The 12851-nt window shown below is 40.4% G+C and overlaps 1 protein-coding gene across 1 annotated transcript in view; it reads right to left on the reverse strand.

The window, feature by feature from the left end:
- APBA3 (amyloid beta precursor protein binding family A member 3) overlaps positions 1-12851 on the reverse strand; it is a 70836-nt gene that overhangs the window by 40019 nt on the left and 17966 nt on the right. Inside the window, exons 7-8 of the mRNA XM_053703131.1 lie at positions 3273-3437; positions 2905-3117 (exon numbers count right to left, since the gene is read on the reverse strand). Of these exons, the coding sequence (XP_053559106.1) occupies positions 2905-3117; positions 3273-3437 (378 nt within the window). The remainder of the gene's footprint in view (positions 1-2904; positions 3118-3272; positions 3438-12851) is intronic.

Here is a 12851-nt window from a genome sequence, read left to right on the forward strand (position 1 = left end):
TTGTAAAATAACAAACTTTTGATTGAAGTTCTAAAAACTAAGTATAATCACCATAGTCCTCTCACACCTCCTATCTAGTCTTTGGGTGCAAGAGAATGACTGGGGGTGACGTAGAGGGGAGGAGCTATATAGCAACTCTGCTGGGTGAATCCTCTTGCACTTCCTGTAGGGGAGCAGATAATATCCCAGAAGTAATGATGACCCGTGGACTGATCACACATAACAGAAGAAATAGTACATACCAGCACTATTTTAAAATAACAAACTCTTGATAGTAGAATAAAAAAAAACTACAACTAAACACCACATACTCTTAACCATCTCCGTGGAGATGTTGCCTGTGCAACGGCAAAGAGAATGACTGTGGTGGGCGGAGCCTAGGAGGGACTATATGGCCAGCTTTGCTGGGACTCTTTGCCATTTCCTGTTGGGGAAGAGATATTCCCACAAGTAAGGATGACGCCGTGGACCGGACACACCAATGTTGGAGAAATTATCCCTTTTTGCAAGCATGATCCCAGTTGTTGTTAAATCACTGTATCAGGCTTACCTTAAATATACCAGGCACTGTCAGCATTTTCTAGACCTTATCATCTCTCTAGAAATAAATATACTGAACATACTCTTCAGTTATGTGTGAGAACAGCAATGGACCTTAGTTACAAACCGCTAAGATCATCAAACCTCCAGGCAGAAGTCTTCTTCCAATTTCTGCCTGAGAGTAAAAACAGTACAACGCCGGTACCGTTTAAAAATAACAAACTTTTGATTGAAGGTAAAAACTACACTAAGTCACCACATCTCTCTTGATACTTCCTTTCTTGTCGAGAGCTGCAAGAGAATGACTGGGGGTGGCAGTTAGGGGAGGAGGTATATAGACAGCTCTGCTGTGGGTGTCCTCTTGCAGCTTCCTGTTGGGAAGGAGAATATCCCACAAGTAATGGATGAACCCGTGGACTGGATACACCTTTACAAGAGAAATATGTGCACCTCACTCTTACAGGAAGTGAAGAAAAGCGCCAAAAATACTCTGACATCACAGAATCAGAACCTCCCTAAAAGGGACAGTCCTACGGCTGACAAAAAAAGCCATTTAAAAAAAAAAAAAAAATTAAAAACAACTTTCTTGAAAAACAGGCTTAAAAACAAACAATAAGACCCCTCAAAAAAAGTACATAATCCGTTACTAAAAACGGATCCTCACTGAGCCATCAATAAAATAAATAACTCCTCACACTAACAGTGCCTGCAAAAACTGCCATAAAAACCTGCACCCCGACAGAATAATAAAAAACGTCCCCCTGCAGCGTTTCAGCTGAATAAGTGACAATTTTTTCCCTGCTACATAGAAAAATAAAACTGGCACTTACCTCAATATTTATCTGTCCGGCAACAGGACAGCTCACATGGTTTGAGAGGATGCCATCCCTCACATGGACCTGTGGAAATACAGAAATACTGAGTAAACCTAAAAACGCAGTGAGGATTATACCCCACAAGTTCCCAATTGCTTAAAAGCCACCATTGCCCTACTGAAGAGACTGACATGGGCTAAGGCTAGACCCTTTAGAAAGATCAGAGCAAACATACTCTGATCTACAATCAAGATTTTTTTATTTTAAAGCAGACACCAAAACTTCACCTCCTCCTTTCACCGCAGGCAAAGAGAATGACTAGGGATTATGGGTAAGGGAAGCAACATATATAGCAGCTATGCTGTAGTGCTCTTTGCCTCCTTCTGCTGGCCAGGAGTGATATTCCCACTAGTAATTGATGATTTTGTGGACTCACCATATCTTAGTAAAGAAATATATACATGTGAAGGGTAATTCAGGGATTCCTGACAGATATCAGTGTTACAATGTAACTATCGCTAATTTTGAGAAAAAAAAATGGTTTGGAAATAGCAAAGTGCTACTTGTACTTATTGCCCTATAACTTGCTAAAAAAGCAAAGAACATGTAAACATTGGGTATTTCTAAACTCAGGGCATAATGTAGAAACTATTTAGCATGGGTGTTTTTTGGTGGTTGTGGATGTGTAACAGATTTTGGGGGTCAAATTTAGAAAAAGTGTGTTTTGTTCAATTTTTTCATCATATTTTATAAAAAAAAAGAATAGTAAATTAGATGACATGATGAAAATAATGGTATCTTTAGAAAGTCCATTTAATGGCAAGAAAAACGGTATATAATATGTGTGGGTACAGTAAATGAGTAAGAGGAAAATTACAGCTAAACACAAACACCAAAGAAATATAAAAATAGCCCTGGTCCCAAACTGTAAGAAAATTAAAAAATGGTCTGGTCACTAAGGGGTTAAAGGGATACTAATCCCAATTTTTTTCTTTCATGATTCAGATAGAGCATGTAATTTTAAGAAACTTTCTAATTTACTCATATTATAATTTTTTCTTTGTTCTCTTACTATTTTTATTTAAAAAAGCAGGAATGTAAAGCTTAGGAGCCAGCCCATTTTAGGTTCAGCACCTTGGATAGCACCTGCTTATTGGTGGCTAAATTTAACCACCAATAAGCAAGCGTAACCCAGGTGCTGAAACAAAAAGTGGGCAGGCCCCTAAGCTTTACATTCCTGTTTTTTTAAATAAAGATAGCAAGAGAACAAAGAAAATTTGATAATAGGAGTAAATTAAGAAAGTTGCTTAAAATTGCATGCTGTATCTGAAACATTAAATAAAAAATTTGGGTTTAGTATCCCTGTAAGACAACAGGGGCCAGTTACTTACCTAAATATAATATCCCAATTTGCTGACTTCCTCTTTATGATCCAATTCTTTCCTGTTCTTTTCAACCTTTTACTAGAACTATCTCTATATACTTTTCTTGCCACTCTCAATTTCTTCCCTTGACTGTCTACCCATGCCTATATATTTTCCCTCATTACCCGAATCATGTTCTGGCAGGTAGAAAGCGGCAGGCCCACCAGACTGGTTCCATTCACGCTAGTTATGTGATCTCCAATACTCAGCTCCCCACTTCGTTCTGCTGGACCCCCGTGCATAAGGTTGGCAATAACCACAGTTGGAAGCAATGAACCCCAACCTGACTCCACAACAGCAACGCCAAGCATCTCCCCCCGTTGTTTCTGGATATACACCTGGCACAAAATGAGCATCATTAGAAACAAAACTTGTGGGGATAGCAATTAGGGCAATGGGTAGGTAGAGGTGCTGGAAGGGAATGGGGGTAACATTGGGATAAAAATGGAAGAGTGATTGAAATGCTAAAGTATCTGTCGCTCTTTGATCTCACCTCCCTACAGTTGTCTGTGTTGCTGAAGTGAGCCAGGTCTGCATTGTACAGTTGATCCTCTACACGCACGGTACTTGGGGCTGTTTGTTCTAAACCTTCAGAGCTCAGAAACTGTTGATAAGCCAGGCCAAATGCTTGACCAATGGCTTGAGCAATAAGCTGCGCCTATGAGAGGGGGATAAAGATGATATAATGAGTATGCAGAGAACATTACTGCATATTGTAAATGACCGTTATAACTTATCTTCTGATCTTCATTCAGCTTAGAGGAGCCCATGATTGTTGAGTGAAAGCAAAGCACCCTGAGAGGTTCCAAGAGTCAGAGAATTTCATAAGCTCTGGAACTGTGGTCACTAAACCTAGAGTAAGGCCTAACAAGTCAAGTTATACAACTAAAGGTTCTGAGACCTTACAAAAAAATCACTAGTGGATCACCCAGTACTGTGCCTAAACTTGGCATGTGCCACTTTTACATTTTAATTTTATTTTTTTCAATCAGTTAAATTCCTCAAAATAAAAAGTTACTGTGAAGTTAAGTTTGCAAAAATATTCACATTTGTTCATTGCAGAGATTGTTTTAGCTTCTTTTCACTTAGAAAATCAACACAATAAGTTATTTGCCCAAACTTCTGCACACAATTGTATAAGAACTACACAGACTGCCCATCCTACTCTCTGCACTGACACCCCCATACCTTCCCTGATCTTTGACCATTTTCTGTTTTCATGATATAATTAGAATGAGGCTAAGGCACCTTTTCAATGTCTCTCTTTATGTAGACCTTTAAAGGGATATGCAACAACTCTTGTTTTTATATAAAAATTATGCTTTGCCCCACACCCCCTAGAGATTCCCAAAAGCAAAATGTTTATCCTAGTTTATCAAAGTGCTGTTAATTGCCTAAAGCAGCCAATTGATTTGCAGGTTACAGATTTTGCTTTTTGGCTTCTCTATTTAGCATGGGACAAGCACAGTTTTACACAAAAGCAAAAGGTGTTTCATTTCCATTTAATCTTGTTTTAAATTCAGGATAGACCAGTAACATTATTATTTTCTCTACTCCAAGTGTTAGTCCATGTTCCTATTGCACTGATTAAGTGTTAAAACATAAAGTCAGTATTGAGAGCTAGCTGAACACATCTGATGAGCAAATGACAAGAGGCATATGCGTGTAGCTAACAATCACCATCTAGCTCTGGTGAACAAATGACAAGAGGCATATGTGTGTAGCTAACAATCACCATCTAGCTCTGGTGAGCAAATGACAAGAGGCATGTGTGTGTAGCTAACAATCACCATCTAGCTCTGGTGAGCAAATGACAAGAGGCATATGTGTGTAGCTAACAATCACCATCTAGCTCTGGTGAGCAAATGACAAGAGGCATATGTGTGTAGCTAACATTCACCATCTAGCTCTGGTGAGCAAATGACAAGAGGCATATGTGTGTAGCTAACAATCACCATCTAGCTCCAGCTAGTGCATTGTTGCTCTTGATCCTACCTAGGTATGCTTTTCATTATCAGATGCCTCTGAATGCAGAAGGCAGCAGCTGCTCGCGGCATTCGGCCCTTTTTGGAGACAGACTTATTTGTGTGAAAGTGCAACACACAAAGACCTGGATTTACACAGAACTTAGTGTGTTAAACTTTCTCAACAATAAATCCGGCTACAAAAAGAGCTAAATGCCGCATGTGTCCGCTTTCTTCCGCATCCGAAACTTCTGAATACACGTCTACTTTTCATCAAAGGAAACCAAATGAACAAAGTAAATTTAACAACAGAAATAAATTGAAAAGTCTCTTTAAATTGTAAACTCTATCTGAGCCATGAATGATTAACTTTGAATTTCATGCCATTTTAAACATTTAAAAAAATGACATTTTGAGTGTAATGTCCCTTTAAAATAGTGTTCTATGATTTCAAGAAGCCAAGCTATACACTAGGACATTCTTCATTCGTTTAAGGACTGAAATTGGAGTGTTGCTGGCTTACTCTCATCACGATTACCGGAGGCCCATATAACATACCGGGCAGCCCTACTACCTACATCTTGCACTCCGGGGGGGTCGGGGACCCGCTCCGGAGTGCTCACAGTGCAGAAGTCGACTGCTTTCACAGAATCTCACACTAATAGTGCCGGGACCGTCTCACGCTAAGGAGAATCAAGCGGCGGCTGCACCCCCAGGGAGGTCGTCTTTGCGGCATAACCACTGAGCGGGTCTGGCCTGTCTTTTTACCCGGTCAAGCTTATAAGGGCTTACAGAGTGACTCGCTTCAGATCCGGTCTGGGAGACACAAGAGCAGGGGCCGGAGGGTGCTTCCCCTGTTACCGGAGCTACCAGACGATTCCGGATCTCGGGCTGGGCCCCAGCAAGGTAACATACAAAACTCAAAGTGTTTAACCTGCAAGTGGGGTAGCCGAGTGGTGGAAGGGACATATAATTAAAGTGAGAGACAGTTGATTCCCTATAATTGAGGCACAGATTTGAGTACCTAAACTGGACAATAAAAAAGGCGCCAAAATCCGCCATTTCTCCTTCCCCTGCTCTACAGCTGTGCAACATAAACTGAGCAGAGACACTTCTCCTTAATACTAACTTAAGAGCTGCTAGAGAGTTGGAAGGGAGGAACTTGTTTGAAAGACTCACAGCTTCATAAGGATTGAGTGATATTTAAAGCAGGAAGAAGCAAAAAGAAAGGGAGAGAAAGGGAGAGAAAGAGAATAATAAAAATAAAGGTGTTTTCAAGTAAAGCTTTTTTTTTTTTCTCTCACGAGGGTTCTCCTTTTTTCCTCGGTTGTGGAGGGAGACTAACATACAGACTGCCACATATATATAGCTCTGTAGCATTCAATTTTAACACATATATGTTCTTCACTTCCTGGCCTTAACACCTTATCACAAGCTGGGCAGATTTGGATAATAATGAATATTTCAGAAGGTGGTGTTTTGTGATTTTAAATTGCATTTAGAATTTGATCTGCCTACCACACAAATACACCATACACCTGAATTTAAAATATTGAGTTGAAATCCCTGGTCATTTTACAGCAGCTTTATTACTATGTATCCTGGCACATCTTAACAGGTGCTACTACTCTGAATATTGTTTGTGAAGACTCTGCAAATATAAAACAGCATGCATGCAGAATGAGTTAGAGACTTAAATAATGTTGCCTGTGCAGTCTGGCAGGGAAGCCACAACATAGCTCACGCTTTGCTACCACTCTTACAACATTACGCAGTTTCTCTGTTCAATACTGTCTTCCATAATAAGCATGCATCTATGTTTCATAAGAAGAGAAAGACAGTATGCTGAAGAAAAATGAACATTATAAATGAGTGAAGAGAATTATAGAGTTAGTGAAGGGGATAAGAGATATCTGAAAATCTAATAAAGATCTCAACAGCAAGAAAGGTCTCTTGGAAAGAGGGTGCAGACACCTGTGAATATACTTCCAAGTAAACTAAATTACTGATACAAGATCAGGATAAAACAACAGAACTACCACTATTAAAACCATGGCTTCGAGAAAGGGCTCCAAAGGAGATAGGGGGACGAAATCCTTATCGGTAGACGCTTTCTTTAAATCATCTAGAACTCCTAAATCTCAAGATCACAACATGGTGGATACTGAAGAGGATATGGAATCTGAAATCGAGGAAAATGCTGAAGATCTCACTCCTGCAACTAAAGCTGACCTACGAGCCCTGGTATCTAAACAAGATATAACTTCTAACTTCGAAAAACTGTGGGGGAAAATTGACAGCTTTCAAACTACAGTTACTAACAGCCTCACAGAAATCAAAACTGAGATCCTGGAACTGGGGAACCGAGTAGACTCATTAGAATCGGCCACAGATGAAATGGGAGAAGAAGTTGCGACAGTCTCAAATTCCCTTGCTTCTCAATCCCAAGCTATTTCAGAATTGGAAGAAAAAATTGAAGACTTGGAGAATCGGAGCCGTCGCTCTAATATTAGGCTTAAAGGAATCCCTGAGACTGTAGGAGCAGAGGACCTTCATAATTATCTCCAACGGCTATTTCACGCTATTCTTGGAAGTCCAACAGATGTTGAATGCCCAATCGAAAGAGCTCATAGAGCCCAAAGGGCTAAACCTAAGCCAGACCAGCCACCGAGAGATGTCATCATCAAGCTCCTAAGGTTTCCTGACAGAGAGAAAATCTTAATAGCCGCCAGACAAAACCCCACGTTCAAATTTCAGGGCAACATAATCCAATTCTTTCAAGACCTCTGTGTCAAAACCCTACAAAGACGCTATGCCCTGAGACCTTTAACTCTCCTTCTAAGAAAGAACAACATCCAATATCGTTGGGGATTTCCTTTTGCTCTCCAGGTGATCCGCAATGGCAAAATTACTACTATTAAAACCACCGAGGAGATCCCGGAGATATGCAAATTTCTAGACCTTGAACCACCTGAGATTACAACCACAGAAGCAATGCACCCCTCCTCTGCACCATCTTCATCCAGAGGGAAGCCCCAAAGAGAAAAATGGAGGACGGCGACTAAGAAGAAATCTAAGACTTGAGCTATATCACCCATAGAACCAATTTCGGGAGTATCTACACCCAGAGGACACTAACGATGACCGTGAGGTCACACAGGTACCAGACCTAGAGGTCTGACTTAAGTTCTTCACTCACATGAGACTGTGTTAAGCAGGCACCTCCTGTGAGGGCTGCACAGCGCAATTGACATGTGTTAGTTTTTGATATATGTGTATTCAAAAGTTTAATCAATATCAACTGTTACTGTTACTGTTTTGTTATATGTTTTTACCATTTAAATGCACGAAACAATGTATGACTAGTATAAGTTCACCAAGGAAAGACCTACTGCAGGATGGTTGGGCATTGGAAAGGCAGCTAGGTTCACTGGCCCAGAGACAGGAGGGTTATACACTTATCCCGGTAGAAACTAGGGGTTGGCTACTGTCTCAGAGTAGGTATAGTATGCAGACTTATTTTACCCAGTGGAATGTCTTTACCTAAGATAGTCTTGATCTCGCATAATGCGAGAGGATTAAACACAGATATCAAGAGAAGGACAGCTATGTCAAATTACAGAAGGCTAAGGGCTAATATTATCTATCTTCAGGAGACTCATTTTTTAAAAAATACTATTCCCAAATACTGGGCAAGAGATTACCCAATGCAGTTTCACTCAGTGTTAGACTCAAAAAAGAGGGGGGTCTCTATTTTAATACATTCCGCATTGCCATTTATCCACAAAGAGACCATATCAGATAAAGAGGGCAGATACCTATTGGTATTTGGACAAATTGGGAATGCTGAGATTCTCCTATGTAATATATATGCTCCCAATGAGCAACAAGATAAGTTTTTTAACACCCTTTCCAATATGTTAACAGGTTGGTCTAGACTGAGAATAATATTAGCAGGGGATTTTAACATCGACCTCCAGGCGCTGACTAAGCAAACACTCACTCAACAAGGCAGAGAGTAATGTTTTTTAACACCCTTTCCAATATGTTAACAGGTTGGTCTAGACTGAGAATAATATTAGCAGGGGATTTTAACATCGACCTCCAGGCGCTGACTAAGCAAACACTCACTCAAAGGCAGAGAGTAATGGCTAGAAACATCTGGGAGGTTTTAGGTCAACACACACTGCAGGATACCTGGAAACACCTAAATGGAGGGGATGGGAGTACCACCTACTATTCATCAGCCCACGATAGCTATTCAAAAATAGACTATGTGTTCACTAGTCAGATTCTGCAACCAGTAGTACGCTCTATAGACATTCACCCATGTGTATGGTCTGACCACTCCTTGACACTGCTTACCTTAGGTGATCTTTCAGACCCAAAACGGACAAAGACATGGACGTATGACTCATTTTGTACCAAAGACCCACTTATCAAAGACAAAATCCTAAATAACTTAAAAGAATATTGGCAGATCAATGTAAACTCTACGGATGACCCTATAATACCCTGGGCAGCACATAAGGCAGTAGTAAGAGGTATACTAATAAAAGAAAAAACACTACATAAAAAGAAGAGAGAGGCTCTTATTACACATTTAAATATTGAAATCACTTCTCTTGAGAAGCTACACAAACAGAATGGTTCTAAAGCTACATTGGCTGAACTGATTGGCAAGAGACAAACGCTACAATCCATATTAAATGAACAATCTGTAAAAGCTGCACATAGATTGAAAGCAAACTACTTTGTCTTTGCCAATAAGCCTGACAAATACCTGGCAAAGAAAATCAGAGATGAATGCCAATCTCTCTCTATACCAAACATCCAAACACCAAACGGTCACATAACCACACACCCTCAGGAAATTGTTGACACATTCTCCCAATTCTACAGTCAGTTATATGATGGCACAAAGGTGGTCCATAATCTTACGACAAAGGCTACCTTTGACTCTTCTTACAAAAAGCTAAATTGACACCGATAGATGATGAGGCTAGGGCTACCCTAAATGCCAAGATCACAAGAGCTGAGGTGATCTCAGCTATCAAAGACCTCAAACCTGGTAAAGCCCCGGGACCTGATGGATTTCCTGGGGAATACTATAAGGCGTTTCGCGAGGCCTTGGTTCCACATTTAGTGGTGTTTGCAAACCATATAATGGAAGGGGGCAAGATACCTACTGACCTTCTTAGAGCTAAGATTGTGGTTATACCAAAACAGGGGAAAAATCCTAGTCTTTGCAGTAGTTACAGGCCCATATCCCTGATTAATCAGGACATCAAAATAGTCACAAAAATCCTGGCCAATAGACTGAAACATATCTTGCCCCACATCATTCACCCAGACCAGGTAGGATTTATTAAAGATAGGGAAGCCCCAGACAACATTAGAAAGATGATATCGGTGATAGATTTCCTACACGACCGAAAAGTGCCTTCTCTGATCCTATCACTGGACGCGGAGAAGGCATTTGATAGGGTGGATTGGAAATATATGCTAGCTCTGCTTTCGGAACTGGGATTTGAAGGTAATTTTTTGAAGGCCATTACAGGCTTATACTCGGCACCCACAGCATATGTTAGAGCAATAGGACACCAATCGAGTAACATATCTATTCTGAATGGTACGAGACAGGGCTGCCCTCTCTCCCCCCTGATCTTTGCAATCTGCATAGAGCCACTAGCTGCTTACATACGAAACTCTACTGATATAGTGGGTCTGGAGATTGGGGACATACACCACAAGATCACCTTGTTCGCGGATGACGTACTACTTACTATCTCAAAACCACTCCACACTTTGCCTTATATATACCAGGCAATCCATTTGTTTTCTCAGATCTCAGGCTATAAAATCAACGCAGATAAATGCGAGGCGCTTCCCATTTCTATCCCAAAACACACTATTAAATTGATAGAGACGAACTTTGATTTTAGGTGGGTACCGGAAGGACTAAAATATCTAGGAATAAAATTGAGATCACATTCCTCAAAACTATACGAAACAAACTACACTCCCCTGTTCAAATCAATCAGATCTGACCTAGGGAAATGGAGAAAGATGGGTTTTTCTTGGTACGGGAGGCTTTCCGCTATTAAGATGACGATCCTACCAAGGATACTTTACCTGTTTAGAGTACTCCCAATTAAAATTAATGTCACAGACATAGATAATCTGCAGAGAGATATAAATAGGTTCTTACGAGACAATAGACACCCGAGAATTCCACATCAAATTCTAAACAAACACAGACAGCTGGGAGGGGTGGGTGCCCCCAATTTACTAGACTACTACAAAGCTGCTAGACTGGCACAAGACTCAATACTTGGCAGACAACAAGTAGATATCCTCTGGCCTGCCCTAGAGGCGGAGATGACAGGTCAGGAGACGCCGGACGGCATCCTCTGGTGTAATGACTTACTCAATAGACACGATACTTATAGGAATAAAACCACACTAACCACCAAACAGCAATGGCCTTCATCGAAACAATCAGAGAAAATTGACTTCTCACACTCAAAAATAATACCTCTAAAATATATTATTAGTGAAGAGTTCAAAAAACAGATCCAAAAATGGGAAAACAAAGGCTTGTATAGGGTAGCTGACCTTTACTCACAGGGCGCGCTGCTGACCTTCACCCAGTTACAACAGAAACTAGACCCTATCCCTCTGCACTGGTTTCTATATCTCCAGATAACCTCAGCTATACGTACACGCACAGCTAAGCACCCGACACATAACCGACAAACTGTTCTTGAGCAACTATGTACGGCAAAGACTAGACCCAAAAAAGCAATCTCTAGACTATATATCTCCATACAAGAAATGAGAACACGTTCTAAGAATACGTTAATGCTAAACTGGGAAAAAGACATAGATAAAGAAATTGAGCTGGACAAATGGGATGAGATATTACACCAGGCTAGTAAAGGCCTTATTAGCGCTGACTTGAGGGAAAATGTTATAAAGACATCCTTTAGATGGTATCTGACCCCAGTAAAGACAGCACACATGGGGAAGGAGAACTCTAATTTTTGTTACAGGGGCTGTAAAACTATAGGATCCTATATACATATGTGGTGGGAATGCCCTAAAGTTAAAAAGATATGGCGAGAACTATCTTTGCTGCTGGGGAAGGTCCTGGACGAACAGATTCATCTCACCCCTGCTCAAGCATTACTTCACGAAGGTATTCCCAGGCTACACAAAGACATTAACACCTTTATTAGAATTCTATGCACCACCACGAGAACAGTTATAGCTAAGTACTGGAAAACAGAAATCCCTTCCTGGTCAGAAGTTCTGACTAAAATTCAACTGGTTTATAAAATGTACGAGTCAGCAGCATTTATACAGGACACAGAATCCACATTCCAAAAAGTATGGTTTTATTGGATACTAGAAAACAATAACATACTGGCCCGCAGTGTAGAGACGGGAGACTGAGGAGATGTAGTATAAGGGTGCTTTAATGGGAGGTTTTGAAATCAGAAAAGAGGTGGACATACAAAGCTGGATAGCTTAGTTGAAAGACTGAAGAGGTACACGATCTTCAGCCATGAGCTTGGAGATATAGAGTACAATGCTGAGCTACCAACCACCATATTTGTTTCGTGCAGTTATTGTTACTTGTTATTTTTTTGTGTTATTTTAATATCTGTTTTGTATTTCTGATCTTTCTCAGTTTGGTTAAAGTCAGGCTCTTTTAGAAAGTGTTACTGAGATTGGTTAAAGTTGGAGGTTTTTTTTTCTTTTTTTTTTCATTATATTACCCCCCATACCTGCAAGTCTCCTACTGAAGATGATGTGAAGACAACTGGACAATGATATAGCTCAGGAGACTATAAAGCAAAACCAATCCCACCCCACAAGAAAGTCGAGAGGGCCGATAGAGACTGATATGGCCTAATTTTATGGCTGTTGATCGGTATTTAACCTCTGTCTGAAACCTGGAAAATCATACATAAAGACTATGAGGAGCCTTTATAGCTGGAGGGTTCCCTCATTATATGAAGTAATCTAGCGAGACATTTCTTTTTCCTACGAACTGATTATTTCTTATTGTTAGATGTACCTGCAGGATCTAATGTCTGTAT

The sequence above is a fragment of the Bombina bombina genome, chromosome 2, assembly GCF_027579735.1.
Source record: "Bombina bombina isolate aBomBom1 chromosome 2, aBomBom1.pri, whole genome shotgun sequence".
NCBI lineage: Eukaryota > Metazoa > Chordata > Amphibia > Anura > Bombinatoridae > Bombina > Bombina bombina.